We start from the raw sequence: 21334 nt of genomic DNA, 5'->3' as shown, positions 1-21334 counted from the left end.
AGGGGACGTCACAATAGGGATAGTATTACTGGCACGCCCCTTTTCGAGTTTCGAAAAACAACTGTAATACTCTGCAGCTTCCACTAGATGTCGGCCTATGCATAGCATGTGATCTAAGCAGATTACACAAGTATCAGAAATAAAAATAACAGGGGAGTTGGCAGGGAAAAACATATCGGTGAACTCATATGGACCCAATGTGGATGACCCGGGCTTCTACAATGGTATCACAGAGAAGGTGGCAAAGAAGGTTGAGGTCCCCATCATATGGGGTGGAGACTTTAAACACTGTGCTAGACGTGGTGTGGGACAGGACTAGTACCGCCCAACGGAAACGTTCTAGTGCTGCACAGATGGTAAAACAAATAATGGGTCAGCTACGGATTATTGATGAATGGATAAATGAACACCTCAATACCACTGAATACACATATTACTCCACCGTACACAATGCCATGTCACAAATTGATCCGATACTAATATCTGTGGAATGGGCGCCTAGAATACAGGGCAGCAAGATCCACACATGCACGCTATCAGATTATTCACCAGTAGAGATTAGACTTGTAATGAGGGAAATACCCAGACCTTCCCTTATGTGGAGAATGCCATTGGCTATGCTAAAAGATACCATACAGGTGACAACCATTTGAGAAATGATTGTGGAGTTCTTTGAACAGAATGAGGGTTCGTTGTCTCAATATTCCACGGTGTGGGAAACTGTATAAAGTGTGGCTTAGAGGGACACTGATCTCTACACCTACCGGTATTCTTTAAAAAACGAGACAGGATCTGGGATACACTGAAAGGGAAATACGGAACCTAGAAAACCAATATGGCAACACCAAAGATAGTAAACTCTTGGGTGCAATTAAGGGGAATCTGTCAAAGTTTCGCGATCTGGCGGGCCAAGAAGAAAGATACATGACAAAACCTTCTCAGGCTCGTTAGTACGGGGTGGGAGACCTACCCGGGAAATGGTTGGCAGGAGTGGTCAGGGGCGAACATGGGGTGCAGAACATGACTGGAATTGTGGGTAAGGCATGCCAGTTGGCAACGTCCGGAGAGGAAATAAACAAGGAATTTAGGGATTACTATAAGGCATTGTACGCCAATGCGGACACTAGCACACAGGAAGAAACTGAAAAATATTGATCTGAGAACCCCCGGGTGGGCCTCTCAGCAGAAATAAGGGAAGAATTTGGAAGGCCGATTGAGCTAGGGGAAATAGAAGAATCTATAGATGCATTGGCCTCTGGTAAGTCCCCACGCCCAGATGGACTAGGCATTGAAATATATAAAGAATACAAAAGGCATCCTCGACCCAAAGCTCCTAAGAGTATGGGATGAGTCACTCGAAAATGGGAGTCTCCCACCATAGATATCGAAAGCGGTCATCACAGTGCTGTTGATACATTTGATACATCCAGATCAATCGGGATTCATCCCCACATGATCAACGGGATTGAATCTTAGATGACTATTTGGAATCATATCACAGATCAATCCAGAGGCCGGGGCACTAGCAACGTCACTGGACGCCGAAAAAGCCTTTGATTCAGTGTCATGGACTTTCCTATTTGGGGTACTTAAACAGTGTAAAATGGGCAATAACTTCATCAGATAAACTCGATTTTTGTACACAAATCCAACAGTCAGTCTGCATGAATTGGACATTGTCACAACCGTTCGTGCTGGCCCGCGGTACTAGACAGCGCTGCCCTTTCTCGCCCTTACTATTCACACTCACAATAGACCCCCCTCACAAGAAAAAAGCGCGAACGGCACTCGCACAGAGGAATTCACATACAAGGCACCCCTCAGATAATATCTCATATGCAGACGATACATTGCTATACCTACGTAACCCCGAGGAAAACCTCAAACCAGTCATGGCAGAAGTGGCCGAATTCGCGGTGCACTCTGGGTATAAGATAAACAATGCACAGTCCGAAATATTCCTGCTGACAAAGAACACAACTGCACCCACTGATCTGTTAGGATTTAGATGGTCCCCAATTAGAATCAAATATCTTGGAGTCAGCCCTCCAGATAAGGTGCGTATCTTGTCTTTTTACGCATGTAATTATGGCCAATACACATGATTACATTTTATTCTGCGTACCGTGTACGCTGTTTTTATTCATTAATGAAACATACTTTCCATCACTAGATGGCACTGTAGCGTTTCTTTTGTCAGCAGCATAGCATTGCTTATGCATGATGATGAATTTCCAACTGAAAGTCCACGGGTCCCCTTGCAAATCTTTGACAGTTAAGTGAGCAACACAATAAAGCATGCACCCTTTTAAAATGTGTTCATACCCATAACTTCTAAGTACCCGTAATGTCTACGATCCATTATGGATAGCTCAACCTATTGCGGATGCCTCCGGTGCACCATTCAGCTTTCAGTGGGAGAGATTATTGGGCAAGGATGAGCTAACTAAGCCCGTATCGGAAAAACGTGAACTGTAGAATGTAAAAATGTTACTGCTGCCACAATAATGGATGGCGTGTGGCTTTTTACAATTGCTTGTTTGACACGAGAGCCTGTGTACATGGCTGATTGAAGCCATGAGGCTGGGTAGCCTTTTTAAAGACATGGCCACGGTTTGCCATGCATATTGTTATACTACGGTTATCATCTAATCTGCCATTGTGATGGGGGGTGGAGGGAGAAAGAGGGGCCCTCCTTCCCTTTTCCACATTAGCTTCTGCTTTCCGTTCTCCGTGCCTTTTCCTAGGAGTACATGCCCTGTGCTTTAGACCACAGCAGCTTCCTTTGACAATGCATCAGATGCGAGTGTGTAAAGAAAGTACACGCTGCCTGTTTATCAATTATTTATTTTATTGTTAATTTGTAAGGCGACAAAACATGCTTCTTGTCCCATCAAAATGGTTGTGGGAACGTAGTGTTACATAGCCATTCAATGGCATTAGAGCTTACGCGATCAGTCACGTGCCAAAGAGAAGGGTGCTCTTGGAGCAAGTGAAAAGACTCCTTCAATAAGCGTTTGGCTTTGAACCATAAAAACACAGCCAGGACGTCTCCCAGCAGCATACAGCAGCATTATCCTCTAAAGTGAACTTGTACAGGCACTGCGGTTTTCACAGAATGAAGCAACAATCCTCACACATGAAAAGCAAGCATTGGCAATGCCAACTTGTTCGGCTTTCATGTAGGCATGGGAAAGGCACTTGCCAGGCACTGCCATAGTGATATGAACTGGCCATTGATGTTAGCAGATGCAAAATAGGGCGAGTACCTTGGCAGCTAAAAGCAGTGCCTGGCAAATGCCTTATACACAAGACAAAACTGTTGGCTTTGCCAGTGCTTTGTTTTTTTTTTCAGGTCTTCAGTGAAAGACACACACACAGTGCTTATGAATGGAATGGCTGAAGACAGGCCTGGTTTACACCAGTCGTGGGTTTACCAACCAAATTAAATCACCAACTCTCAGAAGACGGTTTTGAAAAACACAGACAGGCCCTTCCAGTGCAAAGGTGGATGGTAAGGCTTGATTAAAGCGAACTGAAAGAGTTTCCAGGAGGAGGTGTTTTGGGTGAGGATGAGCAGGAACTGGGTGGGAATGGCCATAGGGATTAGCAATGTTTGAATAAGCTTTACATCCATCACTTTCTTGTGAAAGTAACAGGTGCAAACATACTGCAGTCATATAAAGTGTCTACCCTAGAACGCTTTTATATGCAAGTCACATATTTTAGTACCAGTAAAACAGCTTAATGTGCCTGCAGTAGGGCTGTGTTGTAACCTACAGAGACCCCTCCCTCCACAAACACACACACGGTGCTGACACGCAACTCAAATTGTGAATTCTGTGACAGCCCGTCTCTCAGTCAACATACTTGGCCAAATAGTGATGAAGCGAAAAATCCCTCTTTCAATACTCCTTTTCCTAGATCTGCTATAATTTGTGGTGCCCCTAGAAACAAGTTATATTTTGGCAGTTAGGACCATCAAAAAATTAACTGGGCTCCATCATGGGGGGCAGAGACGTTTTTATGGGAGGGCAAAAGGAGCACTTGTCCAGGGCCCCCACCTACGAGGGGACCCCACAAGGCTAGCTGATCTGAGTAAGTAAGATTCCATTGTTCACCAGTCTTAAATAGCACGCATCAGGATATTTTATGCGGTGCTGCTGAGGCTCTAAACCCATTGCCTTTCCGTTTTGGCAAGCAAGTGCATTCTGCCTTGATCAATTCATCATGTATTGCTTTCTGTGTTCACTGTGGAATACATAGTTTGTGTGTTCCTCATGGCACAACTCTGTAGCATTCTTTCCTTCCTGAGGGAATTATGTTGATCATATGCAATAGGCAATGGTGAAGTGCATATTGATAAATTGAGTGCCACAATGGTTCAGAAGTTAGCTCAGTGTGTGAAGCCCCGATTGCAGAGATGTGTTCATATGCAAAATTAGAATATCGCATTCCAGCAAGGCTGGCTAAGCCTTTCCTATGTCTGAAGTTTATAAACCTGCCTGCATATGTACTTGGTTTTGCAGAACAACATCTGCTATTATCAACATTGTACCTCTACCAGATAGGGGTTGCTATAAAAATTAACATATCATCTGTATGGTAAAGGTCTAGAAATTGGTTTGATCAGATGGGGTTCTGTAAAACCTAGGCAATTGCCTCCAACGATGGTCTAAACTGTTAGTCCAAGAGGTGATTAAGTATCCAAATTCAAGACTATGGAACAACAGTGTTCATGTTGGTATCCTGGATTTGCCAGCAGATGATAGTGATCCTGGTCAAATCCTCTAATGTATTTTACATTACTGTGCTGTCTTCTTTGAGGTTTGCCTTCTTGCATGCTGCTGGTATCGTTTAGCCCATTACTTGATCTTTCTTCTTATGTAGGTCATTTGGGTGGAGGGTTGGTAGACAGAAGAGAGCGGACCATATGTTGCAAGCCTCGGGCATGAATATTTTAAGGTTTGCTTGTTTGACACAAAAAAACGGTTTGCTTTTTGGTAACGGTCAAAGGTTTTTATGCCCGTTTATAAATGAAAATGTCACAAGCCATTGTTTTGGAAGTATTTAAAGCTTTAAAATACAAAAGACAAACCCAGATTAAATCTGTTAAATCACATCGATTGGTATGCTGGTTCTTATATACTTCCCTTAATGATCGAGAGAATTAAGCTAGAATCATTCCCATTTTGCATAACACCCATCTTTAATATTTTGTTTTAAAACTGTCATGTTTGGTAATGTGATTTGCGTACTTTCCAAGTCCTGTTTTAAAAAAAAATAAAATAAGATTGTTTTAGTTCATGGTAAGAACTGGAACAGAAAGTGTTCAAATGCATAAATTGCAGAGTTGGCACAAATCACAGCTTTACCCTTTAACCAATGTGTGATCCTGGGCATCTCATTTAATCTTGTATTGCCGAACCTCTCAATATTGCATGGTATGATCTTCATAAAAGCCTTATTCATGGTTTCACTGTGTTAATAGTGAGAATATTTATATCGCACACCACAGGCATTTGTTGCTTTTGATATGTAATGGCAACACTATTTGAAAACGATATCCCACTTCTTATCTCAGTCTGTCTGGATGAAGACACCTTCCTGGTAGCTTCTAATGCTATGGTATGTGTAGTGTTCTCCTTCCTTCCAATTGATTGTCTCTATACATGCATGAACACTTTTGCATTCTGTGAGGCAGCTAATGTGAGTTCTGTCTATTATGGGTTATGTATACCTTTTACATACTGTCCTGCATTAATACTACATCTACCTTCCTGGATGTTATTGATAAAAAGAATCCTGTATTATTTTCTGAAGTGGTCCCTCCCATCACAACTTAATTCCCCTCCCCCTCTCCCGCCCCCCAAAATGTAGGTTTTGTTGTGCCACTGCATGGGTGGGAGGTCAGGTAGGTCGGCTTACTCTCACAAGCCACCAGCCACCCCCACCTCTCCCCTCAAAGTGCTGAAATAAAGGGGCGGGAGCCAACACATCTGCAATTATTCCTTTACTTGCTGCACCATGGCCTGTTGCAAACCTGCTCTGTAATGTATAATTTTTAAAGTTATGCTGGCTGTAGTAAGACGTGCGCTTGCTTTTGGGCTATACCATGAGGGATGAGCCATTACCCCATGCAGGGATGAACGGTTCCATTAGCCTGAACTGAATATATTTGCCAATAGCACATGCAGGGAGGCCATGTGCCACTGGCGCATGCAGAAAAGAAATGCCCAGTTAGCATGTGCAGAGAGGAGATGTGCTGCTGCATGTGTACGGAGGCCATGCCAATAACATGTGGAAAGGGAGTATGTGTTCTTACATAGCGCTTTTAGCCAAATTCCTTCAGCTTTTAAGCACTGTGGTAACAGTTATTATCCCATTTCGAATGGTACTTGATTTATTACAGGAAACAGAGCAGAATGCCGGGGAGCGCTCTTGGGTATTGTGGTGGGGGCTGGCGAGGACATGTTCAAGTCAGGCTGAATAAGGAAAGGGGAGGGTGAAAATCGGGTACATTTGGCCCCAGTACATTTTGTCAATTTCCAGCACTGATAGTAACTTGTGTGAACGGTCATTCTTCATTATTGCATTTCTTGTACGAAAGAAGCGACTCCTCTGCAGTCTTCCCTCTGCGCCACACCCATCAAGGCTGCGTCACGTAATTGGAACTTGGGAATTGCAGGCCACCCTTCCGTCGGGTAGCTTTCCACCCTTTCTTTGGATGCAATGTTAGCATGTGCTTTGCCAACATTAGCCAGTGCAGAAGGGAGCCCTGCCATTAAGACTGGCAGAGAGGAGATGTGCCGTTATAGCATGGGAAGAGGAGATGCTACGTTAGCACTCGCAGAGAAGAAATGTCCCCATAGTACGTACTTAGTAAAGATGTGTCATTTCCACGTGCCATGGAACAGAAGTGCAATTAGCATGGAGAGCCGAGATGTGCCGTTAGCATGTACAGAGACAGGATGTTGATTTTGCATATGCTAACTGCACATCCCATCGCTGCACAGGATGTGCAGTTGGTATATGCAGGGATGGGATGTGCAGTTAGCATGTGCAGAGAGGGTATGTCCCATTAGCATGTGCGTAAAGAAGGCTTGTCGTTACCATGCATATCTTCTCTGTGCACATGCACACATGTAGAGAGCTGCCCCACTAGTATGTGCGCAGAGAAGATGCACCGTTAGCAGACGAGAAGAGATGTGCCAATAGCATGCGCAGAGAAGAGGTTTTAGGTCACTATGGGTAGAGATATGTCCTGTCAACGTGTGCAAATATCAGGCTTGCTAAACAGAACGTGTTCTATCAATACGTGAAAACAATGTCTGCCATTAGCATATGCATAGAGGTGTGCTGTTAGCATGCGCACGGTGTAAAGGTGCAATTTACACATGCAAATGACACAAATTTGCTCTTCAAATGCTAACAGCACATCTCTAAAAATGCTGAAAGGAGATGTGCCTTTACCATGTGCACAGAGTACGTGTCGTACTCGTTAGTATGTGTCAAGAGGAGATGCGTAGCTAGCATGTTCAGGGAGGATATATGCCATTATCAAGTGGAGTGATGTGCTGTTAATATGTGCTCAGACGGGATGTGCCGTTTGCATGAGGAGTGAAGGGCTCTGCACAAGCCAGGCAACTTTGATCTACAACACTTTTGGTCTACAAGTCCGATTTTACGTATGCATTGGGTGTATGTGTTGGATAGGCTTTACTCTCTTGCAGAGGAGAAAAATCATTTTTACTCTCCTGAAATTGCATTTACTCTCTAATTTGAAAAATCATGCGTAAAATACTCCCACCTCAAAATCTTATCTGGAGCACTGCTTGGAGAACTGGTCTCTGGCAATCAACAGACGCTATACGAAGATAACCATGAAGCCTACCTTAATGTATTAACAACCAAACTGGCGGTGTGGTCTGAATACCAGATGCTCGATTCCGATATGGCCAGGCCGTAGATTTTTCACCAGACTTCGATCCATGGCGATACAATTTGTCTGGCGGTATGGGGTGCTTAGAATCAGCTGGGAGGGACTGTCGGAACCTTACGAAACTGAGGGGGGACTGGACACCCTAGACTTCGAGCTGTATTTTATGGTGGCACAGTATGCGGGGTACTGGTATTCACAAACTACAGCCCCAGCACACCTAGCACTGGAACGATATGGGGCAGCTCCTGCAGACCGGAAAGCCATAATTTTTGAAGGGAAGGATGTGAACTCATGCCTGTTCGCACCGCTACGCGCAACGGTGGAGGCGGATACACAAGAGATTGTATATAAGAGATTGAACATAGATACACCATATAACGTTATGGCACTGCCCTGGACTACCACCAACATATGACTCGGACATACAGAAAGCCTGGGATCCAGAGGGAATAATGAGAGGTGACCTGTTTCCGGGAGGGACTTTCGTAACTCAGCAGGAATTCAGGGATAAATTGGGAAATAACCCTGTTAAATTGCTGCAATATTTCCACATTCGGGCGGCAGTATGTCGCAAATGGCCATCCTTTCCACAAGAACACGTGCCCCGTTCACGATTAGAAAGGATAATGAATGAAGAGATGCCCAGAGGATTGGTTTCCAGGCTGTATGTGTCAATTCAGTTGGGCCAACAGCAACATAATAAAGCGAAACTTAAATGGGAAAGAGACCTAGAAATAACCATTGACGAAACCAAATGGCAAAAATATTGTTTGTTGACCAGAGAGACATCCCTCAAAGCCCATCTCAGGCTTATACAGTTTAAAATATTCAACCAATTGCATCAAACCCCAGAAAACATAGCGTGCATTTATCCTGGTACGACGAATGAATGTATGAAATGTGGGTACGATGGGGCAGACTCAATGCATATGTACTGAAAATGTCCAGAGATTATACAGTTTTGGCACAAGATATCCAAGGCATTGCATAAAATGACCGGAATTCCTCCGCCACTCACACCACTGAAGTATTTGCTGGGAGACATAGGCAAAGTGTCCATCAAAATACAAAGGCTGTTTAATATAGGCTTTATTCTTGCAAAAAATGTATAATGTTGAAGTGGAAGTCAAGGAGAGCACCAACTGCCCAGGAGTGGTTAAGGGAAATTACATTTGTAAATGACCTTGAGCAGTGATACATCTGCTCGATAAACGTGATAAGTAGATCAAAAGACATTTGGGGCCCATTCAAAGCTTACCTAGACGAACAAAGAAAGGATAAAACCTGAAAATGTAACGCATAAGAAACGTTGATTTGTAAAAGATGTACATTGCTGTTGTTGAATTGTTGCAATTGTGTGGCCCGAGGGCCCGATATGACCTGCTAACCTGCAACCTAAATAAAGAGTAAAAAAAAAGAAATGCGTATGGTTCAGTCAGTGAATTGGAGGGTTTTCTACCTCAGAAGAAATCTAGATAACAGTGGTAAACAATGGGGTCTTAACTATCCTGCTTTTGGGCGTGAAGGCAACTGGCAAGATTAATGCACTCAAAACCCTTGCTTTGTTATTATTCCTTTGACCCAGAAAGGCTCTAAAACGCACCAGACTGTTTCCACTATTTTTGATTGACGAATGTCATCATTGACTAAATCTCCTTCAGTGAGAAATCCAAACTTGGAGTTTGCAAACAACTCCTATCTGGGAGCTTACCAAATATAGACTTCCACTCCAAGGTGCGCCAAGTCCAGTAGCCAAGTGAGTCCGAAAATCTAATGACGTTACAAAAAAAAATCTTCTCACTTTTTGACTTGGAAAAGTTCACGGTCTACCAGCGAATCCCAAACCATCAAAGGTTGACACGCTTTTAAAAGAAAAACATGAATAGACGTCTACCAGAACATATTTTCAGTCAATTAAGGCCGTTCTTTCAACTCCCCTCTATTGCACATTACAGAATCGGATGTACTTCACAGTGCAAGTCCCACAACCACTGAACGTTATAGCTTAGCTACTAACCCAGCAACGGAATAAACAAAATAAAAAAAAAATCAGAAAGCCTCTTACCTAATAAAATCAAAGCCTGATGGATCTCCTTCATTACATTCTGGTAAAACTCTTTCTGGCGTTTGTCTAGAAGCCTCCACTCTGCCTCGGAGAAATAGGCTGCAACATCACTGAAGGTAACAGGTCCCTGAAAGGATAAAGCATTGAATTATGCATTAAGTGACACTCTTTGAGACCGACACACACACACGATAGGTTTCCCATGGATGATGAAATATCCTCCTATCCTCTGCTACATTTCTGGCACAATGTGAAGCAACCAAGACCCTGCTCATAACACAAAGAAAGAGCATTCCAACCTCAAAGCTGAGGAGCACTTGCATACATCCACATTTCCTGACACGCGACTGGCCTGATCCAACACAAGACGTTTGGATCAAACATACAAATCTTTCAGTTTGCATAGCCAGATTACTTACAGGTAATCTTCAGTACTCCTAGTCCTACTCTTCTTCATCCCAGTATTGACCATTGACCGGCTCAGCCTCCTTCCAGGAACTGTCTGCCAAGCAATTTTCTTGTTAGCCCTGGCCCTCCTCCTCTGGAGATATAACCTCTCGTTACCATTGAGGCCTCAGTTCTTTTTTCAGCTCTGTCATGGTGCCCCTCCCCATCCATGGAGGAAGAGGGCAGATGTCCGTACTGGGATGAGGAAAAGTAGCACTAAAGCAAGTAATCAAATCAGTACCTCAACGTCCCTCTTCATCGCCCCAGTACTTTACGTTGAGATGCTCCAAGGCCATGGAGAAGGAGCCTGACTTTAAGAAACGCTGCAGACACCAAATATCATGCATAGTGAGCTGGACATGCAGATTAATCAAGCGCCGGACTGCAACACTCCCAATTCCAAATGACCGTCCACGTATAATTGATGGTGCCTAGTACATGTGTTGGGAATGGACCATGTGGCAGCCCTGCAGATGACTTAAAGAGACACACCCTGCGCATTAGCCCAAGAGGTGGCAACTCCGCTTGTGGATCCCCCTGAATCGGGCCCCTGGGACATTTCTCTGCTTGTTCATAAGCCATCAGCTTAAGCGTCGCAATCAACCCACTACTCGTGGCTGTGGATGCCTTTGGGCCACTTCCCCTAGGCCCAAAGGTAGCCAGCAAAATTTCAGTTTTCCTAATGGATTTAGACATATATGATATGATAGGTTATTTATAACGCGCTTAATACACAGAGGTTTCTAAGCGCGGACCTGGGGATCGAAGCTGTGTTGCTCCATGTCGTCTTGCCTTCAAGGCGAGCACGTTGCCCCTGAGCTATCCTCCCGAGACTAATGCGGTCAAGGTATTCCAATACTGCTCTCTTGACATCCAGATAGTGCCAAGCCTCTTCCTCAGGAGAGCGGGGCGCTGGAAAGAAGGCTGATAAAAACTCTTGAGACCTGTGAAACTAGAGGAAACTTTGGAAACAAAGGAAGGGTCACACCACTAAATAAGAAACTTTCTCAGGACCTTAAAAAAAGGCGTTCTACAAAAAAGCTCCCCCCAATTTACCCCAGTCTCATGGCTCAAGTGATCGCCACTAAAAACGTGGTTTTCAAAGTTAAACATTTCACATCAATGGACCCCGAGGGCTGAAAGTGGGGGTCCTGTAACATGTTTAGAGCTAAAAGGTAAATCCCAAGGAGGGTCACCAGACTATTCCACTGCCTTGAGACATCTGTGCTCTTAAGGCGCATTGGTCTGGTTAGGGAGGCATGGTATCACAAGTAGACACTGACAAGAGCTGCAAGTTTTAAAACCTTTATTAATGGTTTTAGAAGGGTTGGAAAACTCCCATCTTGCCCTATAACTAAGATGGGAGTAATCTCGACCATCAAACAAAAAGAAAATACAGTCCTAGTCAGTCTTTAGTCAAAGTAAAATTATACTAATAAACCTAATGCCTGTCCTCTTTCTAATACAATAAATGTGTAATGGGGAATGTATTATGCAAAAGGAAAAATCAGTGTTGAAAGGAAATGTCAGTATGGCTGAGTAAACTCCCTTCCCCACGTTTTGTAGCATGGGGTAAGGTGGCACACGTGGACCTTGCAACACACTCTGGCTTTGGACACAAGGGTGCAGTTTGTTTCATGGACCAGGGCCCACTTGGGGTGGCACGAAAAGAGTTTAGTTTGTCTGCTGGGCCTCTCAGCCTTCTTTCACTCTAGCCCAGATCACCTTGCAGCTTGCAAAACAGTTCAACAAAAAGTTCCTTTCCTTCTGATAACCAAAGTGCAATTTAGGTTTCCCTATGCCGGTTTCAAACCTTTTCGATCACAATGTATGGGGCTCCCTTCCCCAAGCTACAATCACATTTACACAGGCTTCCCTCGGTCGGGCTCCGGGCTTGTTTCAAATGTCACTTTGCTCACATTTCCCTTTTCACATGGCCTTTCACTTTACATTGCACTTTCATTCACCACACAGTGTTTCGAAAATGCAAGCGCACCTCGCAGGAGCACTCACTTGATACAGTATCTTCTCTTCAAACAGTCATACATTTTCATTACTTCAGACTTCTAAAGCAATTGCGCAACCTTCAACGTGTGCGATGCACGGCACGGCTTCTTGCATCACTCACCGGCCGTGTAGACGAAGTCTTCCTCGTAGTGACGCCTCCTCCTCTCTTGCAAAGGCCACCACCCGTGGACTCCGAAATCCTCCCTCGCTTGGTTCTCGCCTTGGGGAGGGGAGCGTGCTGCTTACCACAGCACCTGGCAGGTGCCATCCTCTTCTCTCGTTCGCTCACCACTTGAACGCTCAGCGGTCACGGGGCAATGCGAGCATGCAGCTGAACTCCTTACAACTCGGCATTCCTGATCAGCCCCGCTTCAGTGGCTCCAGAGAAAGTATTCTCCCTGGTCCCCTGCTTCGCACTGGAAGAACTGCTCCTTCTCGTGACTCGCTTTGCTCAGAGTGCGTCTTAGTGTTCCACCTTTTAACCATGCGAGGAGAGCTAATAGGTACTAGGTGTTTGTGATGAAGATCACATGCCTGACCTTGCCTGATCTTATTAGTGGGACTTGTCCAATGTATTGAATGGGTAGTATCAGATCTCCTCTTCCTCGTCTCAGTGTTTGTATAGAAAAGGGGTGTGGGGGGACTGAAGTTGGAATAGCGTATAAAATAGGATGGGACAGAGGTATATTAGAAGGGGATACCATGTCTCGCCAATGGGTGCTCCTCCCCCACTCCCCGAGGACCCCTCACCCAGGTGATCCTCTCACACTTGTCCACCCCCAGGGTCTGGATTCAAAGGTGATGGCTGTGCCCTGGCCACCTGAGCAACAGATCCCCGGGGCCTGGGCAGTGAAACACCCTTTGGTGTTTTACAGTCCCCAGAGGAGGGGACCAATGCTCCCTAAATGCTCGAATTGCAGCCCACTGTGCTTGCAAGGAACACACGACTAGTCCCTTTATAGCCCTTTGAAGCCCTGTGAAGCAAGAATTGTGAAATCACTGGAATCTCTAATGCTGAAAGAATTAGAGCCTCTCTCTAATGCGTAAAGGTTCTTTCTGCCACACCATGACACAAAGTTGGCCCAGTGATGATCATACAAAGTGTAGAAGACCGACAAGCCTGTTGGACTACTTATGCCACCTAAAAGGAAAGTCCTAGCCTCTGCAATCCCCTTCTTTAAACTTCCAGACACCCCTGCTCCCCAAACCCCCATTAGACTGGATGGACAGATGAACGGACTTCCACCTCCTTTAGGGGGTATCACCACCCAGATAACACCCACAGGGGTCTCAACCGTAGCTCGATCAGAACCGGGAACCAACCCCTCCTCAGTGAGAAAGGAACCACCAATATTGCTTTGCCTGAGCACTCCCTTATTTTCCTTATCTGTGGAATTATGGGAATCTAGAGGTGGGGGCACAAACCAGGGTCTCATAGCAGTCTATTAGCAGGGCGTGCAATGCCCCCTACCCACTTTGAGAAGTCAGGAACGAAACTCGGACACAGGTGATTCATGGTTTTGGCAATAGACTTGTGAAACAGAAATGGGTTTTGGAATAAATGCCTCTGTCCCTGCTCTAAGAGGTATTTTCCCTACCTAAAACAAAACGAATAGGTCGGTTCCTTTGTCAAGCTGTCCAAAGCAAAGCATCCTGTGTACAAAGTACTATTCTGACCCTCACATTCTAAAAATCAACTATAAAGGTGACAGGGGAAAGGTCTTTGGCATTGGAAAGTGTGCAAATGTTCCAAAAGAAAAATGCTTAAGTCCAACACAAACACAAAAGTTCCATGCAAATGAAGTCCAGAGGGCAATTCCCTTCCCCTGGTTTTCAACTCACTCAGCTTTATACTGGTTCCTTAAGTTGCACTCGATCAAAATAAACTTAATATACACAGTAGCTTGGCTGACAGTCTGGTTCTTGATAGACTAGCTGGTGAACTCTCCTGACAGGTTTCTTCTTACTTCTTGATATCTCAATTACACTCTATGATTATTTTCTTGATGTATCCTTATCAGGATTTTCTCACTCTGCATATTCTATAGAGATTGCTCAATCTGTTCTTACCCAGTGTATTCTCCTGCTAGGATTCTCTCACGTAAGTATTTGCTTTCCTCATACACAGGGCCTCATTAGGACCCAGGCGGATTTCGCGGTGCTAAATGCACCGCGAAGCATGGCGGAAAGCCGCCGATAGCGCCATGGGGGTTGGCGGATTTACCGCCCCATTCCGACCTTGGCGGGGCGGTAAATCCCCAATCCCCATTCTGCCCTTCCCCATTCCCATTTTTGCCCCATAGGGTATAATGGGAGTGGGGAAGGAGTTAATTACGCCACCGTAAAATACGGTGGCGTAATTAACAACGAGGTCCCGTAGCGCCATGGTTTTCTCCGCCTGGTAAAACCAGGCGGAAAAGGCCGCCATGGCGCTACGGGAACTCGTAGTATGGCGGAGAGGTACGCCATGCACTACGCTGGCGTAAAACCCTCTCCGCCAGGGTCCTAATGAGGCCCACAGACTCTTATGACTTACAATGCCTGGTATACTCTCCTGCCAGGGCTTTCTTATATGAGTCTAGCGCACATTCCCAAATTTGACAATCTCTCATGCCCTTCTCTTGGTGAGGCGGGGGGGATAGCTCAGGGGAAACATGTGCGTCTTGGAAGCAAGACAACGTAGCGCAACACAGGTTTGAATCCCAATCCTGTGCATAGAAACCAATCTCTGGTATTACGCGTGTTATAAAAGAACAATTATAAAAGAACAATTATTATTATATGTCTGTTCTGATCTGTTTCTTTAAGAAATATGGCAACTTTCGTTTAGTCTCATTTGCTTCATTTATCGTCATTTGCTTTCGGTTCCATTGCGTAATGCCCCGGTGTTCAATTCTCCCTCACCTGTCTGATGTAGTGGGTACTGCTTTCCCCGCAGTGAACCTGCAGTGGCTCGCTGGCATCCCTCTTACTGTGTTCGGGTTCACCGCCTACGCCTTGTGGTTCTCATCTCACTCACGGTTCTCGCTTTCCTTTTCCGTGCTCCCTAGGCTGCGGCGGTGCAGAGGTGACTTTTGGTTACCACTGTGCATCAGGAGGTCGTCCTTCCTCCTCTGGCGGTCTCGCAGCTTACCAACCTACACAATCTGCCTTCTTTAGTTTCTCCTGTGTGCTTGTTGGCTCCACGGACCTTGTGCTCACCCCGCAGACTCTCAGTCAGTACAGAGAGGACTCAACCTCTCCAACCAGCTCTGCTGAGTCGATTGGTTTCCCAGTTTAAATGTTCCACCAGCTGATATGCGCTTGCAACAACTAGAGCACTGCTTGCGTTCTCGGTCATTACTGATCTTCATTGCTTGGCTCAGCTTCCTCCTTGCAGTATTTCTTTCATTGGAAAAAGGCAAGTCAGTTTGCAACAACTTGTAGGCAGAGTCTGAAGAAGCATTGTCAGTAGTTTTGCATGATGAACTTGATGATTTGTATGCTGAGTTTGAAGAAACATTTTTAGTACTTATAAAGGACAATTTTAATGATTTGTATGTAGAATTTGGATAAGTACTTCATACAGTTTAAATGGCAAATTAGGTTTCAGATCACTCAGAGGGAATGGATACCAAACTACCGAAAGAGGGACCTTCACTATTCCCAGGCTTCCCCTCTTTTCAGTTGTCCGCATATCCTCTTGAGGGAATTTGGAGCTTAGATACACCAACTCTACACATAGGGGAGGAGTGAGGGTAGCAGCATGCCTCAAGCCCTGGTGGGCAGTGGAAGTATCCTTTAAGGAAAAAGGTGGGTATGTGCTTTCTTCCACCAAGGTCATCGGTTCTGCCTGAGAGTCACCTCCCCTAGGTGGTCCTCCCTCATATAGCCGCCCCCAGGGTCAGGATCAGGCAGAGTCTGTCTCACCCTGGCCATATTAGGGGAGGATTTCCCCCCCCCCCCCCACGGAAGCAAGGATGACAATACCAGATTAATCACACCACTTTGTTGAGAATCTGGGGCAGGACCTGGGCGTCGAGAGGAGATGCAAACAGGTCTATCCATGGATCCCTAAATCTCCTGCAAATTTCTCGGAAGATGGACAGAGTCTTATCTCTCTTGCTACTGAGAATACCATTCTCAGCAAGTACGCCCTTACATTGTCAATTCCCCTGATGTCGATCGCTTGCAGAAAGGAAAGAAGAGTCCCTGCCCAGTAACCTATACAAAACGCCAGAATCCACAGGGACCGGGATCTCGCACAACCCAGACAGTTTATATAAGACAGAGCCGTGGTTGTCTGTCCGCACTACTATTGTCCGGTTGTGAAATAGATTTTAGAAGAAGACCTACGCTCTGCCAATGGCAGCAAGTTTTTTCCAACTGGAGTACTCCTTTTCTTGGGACCACTTTTTTCTGATGGCCCTGCCCCAGAACAGTCACCCACAGACTAGGCTGCTGGCATCTGTAGTAAGAATGATCTCTGCAGGTGCACAAGGACAGTCTTGCTGCCCTTGGCCCTGACCAGCCAATCATCCAAATAAGGGTTAACTTGAATCCCTTCCTGATGTAGAGATGCAACCAGAGGCATCAACAATTTTGTGAAGACTCTCAGGGAAGATTTTAGGCCGTACGGTAGGACTTGAAACTGACAGTGCACCAATCCCACTTCAAATCTCTGAGAGTGGACAATGGTTCCTGAAAACCGTTATGTGATAATAGCGAATCTGGCGATCTGTTGACACCAGCCAGTCCCCTCTCTGAATGCCCGGGATGATTCTTTGCAGTATTTATATCTTGAAAGTCATGGTCCTTACAAAGTAGTTCAGTTCCTTTAGGTTTCTGATTGGTCTGTACTTGTTGCAGCCTAGTCTGGGCACCAGAAAGATTCTGGAGTAAAACTCAATCCCTCCTATGTCCTTGGCACCTTGACAATTGCTCTTTTGTGCTAAAGTTGTTATATAGCTGAGAGCTGTAAGGGATCAAGAGTAAGACGTGGACGCAGTGGCATTATGGTGATTGTTAATGACTTTTAGTGATAAAATGAAAGAGGGTTAGGGAAATCCTACCTATCCCCAACTCTAGGAGGAGTTTCCCTGCCTCAACAAAACTAAGAAACAGCCGTGTCAGAATGTCCAAAACAACCAGTTCTCCATCCTGAGTTCAAAATCCTAACCGGACCCTCACAAACTAAACTCAATATAACTTGGAGGGGAAAAACGTCTTGAGGCTAATCACCTGCAGCTCCTTTTCAAAGTTCCAACATAATGTACCAAAGTGTAAAAGAAACCAACAAATGTCAACTAGTTAAAGGGGTTCTTCCATTCCCCTGGATTTCTCTATGTGTTCAATGTTCTTCACTTTCACATTACCATACTCCACAATCTCAAAGGGGGTTTGAGGGGGTTACTCTTCCCCTTAGTTTCCACATGTTTACACAGTTCATCAACTCAAGCTATACGATTGATTTCTCTCTTGATCTCCTTTTGGGTTCTACCATTCCACAATCTAAAGGGCTATGACCCTTCCCTTGAGATATTCCCAGTTGCATAATTCAGAGCTTCCATGGTTAGACTTCTTCCCCTGAACTTTCTTAGCTTTTCCACAGTTTACAGGTTTGTTTCACAAATCACAGGCTAAAGGGGTATGCCCCTTCCCATGAGCTTTCCTGATTTCAGCACAGTTCACAGACTTCACCTGCAAAAGGGGAGGGAGACTCCCTTACCCCGGATTCTACACATTTAGGGAGCTGCTTTTCCCCCTTTTCCAAGTTCAGCAATCTTGATTGGCTGCAGGTTTCAGACTCGCTGAATGCCTGGTTGACTCTTCTGCCAGGCCTTTAAGTCAAATACTGAACTAATTAATTGGTTCAGTATTTGGGTGCGGGTTCAGACTCACACTTCTCATCAGTAATCCCCCTTCTCTTTTATATAGTTCAAAGATTATTTAATTATACTTCTCGTATATTGGGTCAGCGACCCCTCTTCATTCCTCCAAGTTTCTTTGGTCAATCGACCGGTGTCCCAGCTCCCTTGTTTGGGCTTAATAGGTTCATCAACGGTACGCCATTAGACACATACAACCCTACCTGCTGTGACTTTATGTGTCGCTGTGACTTTATGTGTCACTGTCGACTCTGATGTCCTGGGCCACTATCTTCGCCTCTGCCAGACCTGCCTTGAATCTCGCCCGACTGTGCCGGAAGCTCAGGCAGGAATTCTGCTATCTCCCTCCATAATTTATGGTTCACGGCAGCAAGCATGGCATAAGCATTAGCCTGCCGCAGGTGGAGAGTAGCATTCGAATATACCTTCTACCCGTAGGCCTCTTGAGTTTTTCTTCCTTGCCTAGGAGTGCCGAGGTAGGTGTAGATGTGGAGGCTTGTGGCTTTGCATACATCGAAGCCACTGCAATTAACTAAGAGTGATGCTGCGGGTGCAACGACTGAGCTAGGGAGTCCCCCTCCACCTGCCGATATTTGGCATCTCTGCGCTTGTTTGTAGGCTGTGTAGAGTGCAGTTTTATCCTTTTGCAACGGGATACCTGTTTTGGTGGTTGACCGGATGGTAAGCACCTCTGCCAAGACCTCGGCCTCTGGTTGCTCAACGTGCGGCTGCAGGATCCCCAGATATTCTGCCACTCCCACCAGTCTTTCATGGAAGGCCCTAGCTGAGGAGGCGGTGTCTTGATCCTCCACATCATCTGTGTCCTGCGGGTTCAGGCCTGCTGGTGGAGTGCTGGGGGGAAGGAGGGAGCTGCGGGCAGTTGTGGCGTGCCGATGGGTTGTGCCAGGGGTCTTCACTGGTACTTGTGTATGAACCAAGACAGGAGGTTGCATGGATGCTGCAGGCAGCATGTCTTGGATGACCCCTCTGAGTATGGTCCCCACTTAAGGTGACCTCATGAGTGTGAGGAATTTCTCAAAGAACCGGTCCTCGCATGCTGGTGAGGTGCGTTCCTGGATGGGTGTGGGTCCTTAGGCTTTTACCTGCTGTGCTCTCCCCGCACCTTGCCTCATGTAGTTGGGGTCTGTGTATCGCCCCTGCGTGGATGTAGTTGGGTATGAGGTGCACCAGGTGACTGGCGGTGACCAATCCCACCTTGGCGACACGCTCAGATTCCTGCGCACTGGAATGATGAGGTCCAGGATGCGTCACCATTTTGTCTGCTGGGGAGGCCATCTTGTATGGTACTGCGCCATGTGCTTGCTGCGTGACGACCGTCATCCTGGGTACGAGTCGCCGCCTGATTGCTTGACTTCGAAGGCTCAAACCTTCCCTGCACCTCAGACAAGGGCCTGGGAGGTGGAGTGCCTTCGGCCATATCGCTGGTAGTGCAACTGGTACTGCGTTTAGGCGCCCTCCTTGGGATTGCACCCGGTATCACAGCTAAGCCCCTCTGGGAGATCCCCGGTACCAGAGCCTTGTGGCCCCTCAGTGGCGGGACCGGGAGGATCCTTGGACCCCCTTTCCCCCTCAGCCATATGGCCGGTAACTCCTAGAGCCTCGGTCCCCTTGCTGGTAGTAGGGCCTTGAAGGCCCTTCCCGCATGGACGCTTCCCAGGGAAGGAGACGTCCTTGCTGGGTGCAGTGGAGAACAGGGCACCTACCCTTGGCCTGGTCTTCCTCCGGACGTACTCTGATGTGCTCCGGTGGTGATCTTGAGAACAGCTCCCTCCACCTGGCCAAGCGTTTCTTTAGCAAGCGCTGGGTGAGTGCATCGCAAGCCGAGCAGCCGTGGTCCTCGCCAAGGCACCGGAGGCACAGCGTGTGGGGATCCAATGTGGGGAAGAAGCCTGCGCAGGCCGAACACATGCTAAATCCCACCGCCGTCAACATGCTCCGGGAGCGTGGCACCGGAGGACAGAGTACCTATGACTCTGAAATTATCTAGATGGAAAGAAAGAGAAAAAATATCCCTGGGGAAGTTGTAGTGTGGAATAACGAGCAAGAAAATAGGGCTTCAACCACAGCCTAAGGTGAAAGAGGTCCACTCCCGTCGATACAGAAAAGAGGACTGAGGAGTTGCGCTGGTGGGCGGAGTATACGGAGTGCAAGCTCCCGGGCCGCGCCCCCACATGCATTTAAAATTTAAAAAGGGAAGGTAATTATTCAGTTTCCCATCCCTAGCGAGGGACTCCATACAGAATGGAGGAAAGGGGACAGGTTGTATGAGTAACCTAACTTACTCAGGGGGTTTCCCTGCCTCAATTAAAAGACTAAGGGTTCTGTCAGAATGTATGTAAATCAATACTCCACCATCCTGTGTCAAAAACCCAACTTCTGTCCCTTACACAGAATACTAAACTAAAGATAATGTAGACCACCTTGGTCCAGAAGAATTACTCCTTTCTTCTGGACTGGGGTTAGAAGTTAGTTTCCAGCTGTTGGCTTCTTCTTATTGGAATGGCTCCCGGGTCAAAATTGTCCTTCAACACAAAGGGCCAACGTTTAAGCAGTTCTCCTTGGCAGATACACTGCCTATCTTCTAACAGTCTGTATCAGAAAGTCTTTACAACTTTGGTTACTAGGAGAAGGACTCCCCTTTTCCTAGTATCTTGACTTAACAGCTCAACACAACCAAGGGGAATGACTCCCTACCTCTAGTCTACATATCACGTAGTAGCTCCAAACACACAGTTCGCAAATGTTAGGACCCCAGCATCTGCTCTTCTTTGATTGCACTCAAATGGTATCCCTCTCTACCAAGTACGGCAATGAGGAAAATGACTCATGTTATTTTAAAATTTTGGGTCCCAGACCCTGGTTTCTGTCTCTCTCTCTGTCTTCAGTTTGGCACACTTGGTTCACTTTCCTGCCAAGTATGACCATGAGGAAGATAACTTGCTTCTTGATTTGGGTCCCAGACCCTGCATTCTCCCTCTTCAGTTT

General features: G+C 46.1%; 1 protein-coding gene across 2 annotated transcripts in view; it reads right to left on the bottom strand.

The window, feature by feature from the left end:
- The window catches only part of LOC138566953 (zinc finger protein 208-like), a 644285-nt gene that overhangs the window by 426398 nt on the left and 196553 nt on the right, over positions 1-21334 (bottom strand). For both annotated transcript variants that reach the window (XM_069644731.1, XM_069644732.1), the window contains exon 2: positions 10008-10134. In XM_069644731.1, coding sequence (XP_069500832.1) covers positions 10008-10134 — 127 coding nt within the window. The remainder of the gene's footprint in view (positions 1-10007; positions 10135-21334) is intronic.

The sequence above is a fragment of the Ambystoma mexicanum genome, chromosome 2p, assembly GCF_040938575.1.
Source record: "Ambystoma mexicanum isolate Mex_15411 chromosome 2p, UKY_AmexF1_1, whole genome shotgun sequence".
NCBI classification, from domain to species: Eukaryota; Metazoa; Chordata; class Amphibia; order Caudata; family Ambystomatidae; genus Ambystoma; species Ambystoma mexicanum.
This window is presented reverse-complemented; position numbering and strand designations above follow the sequence as displayed.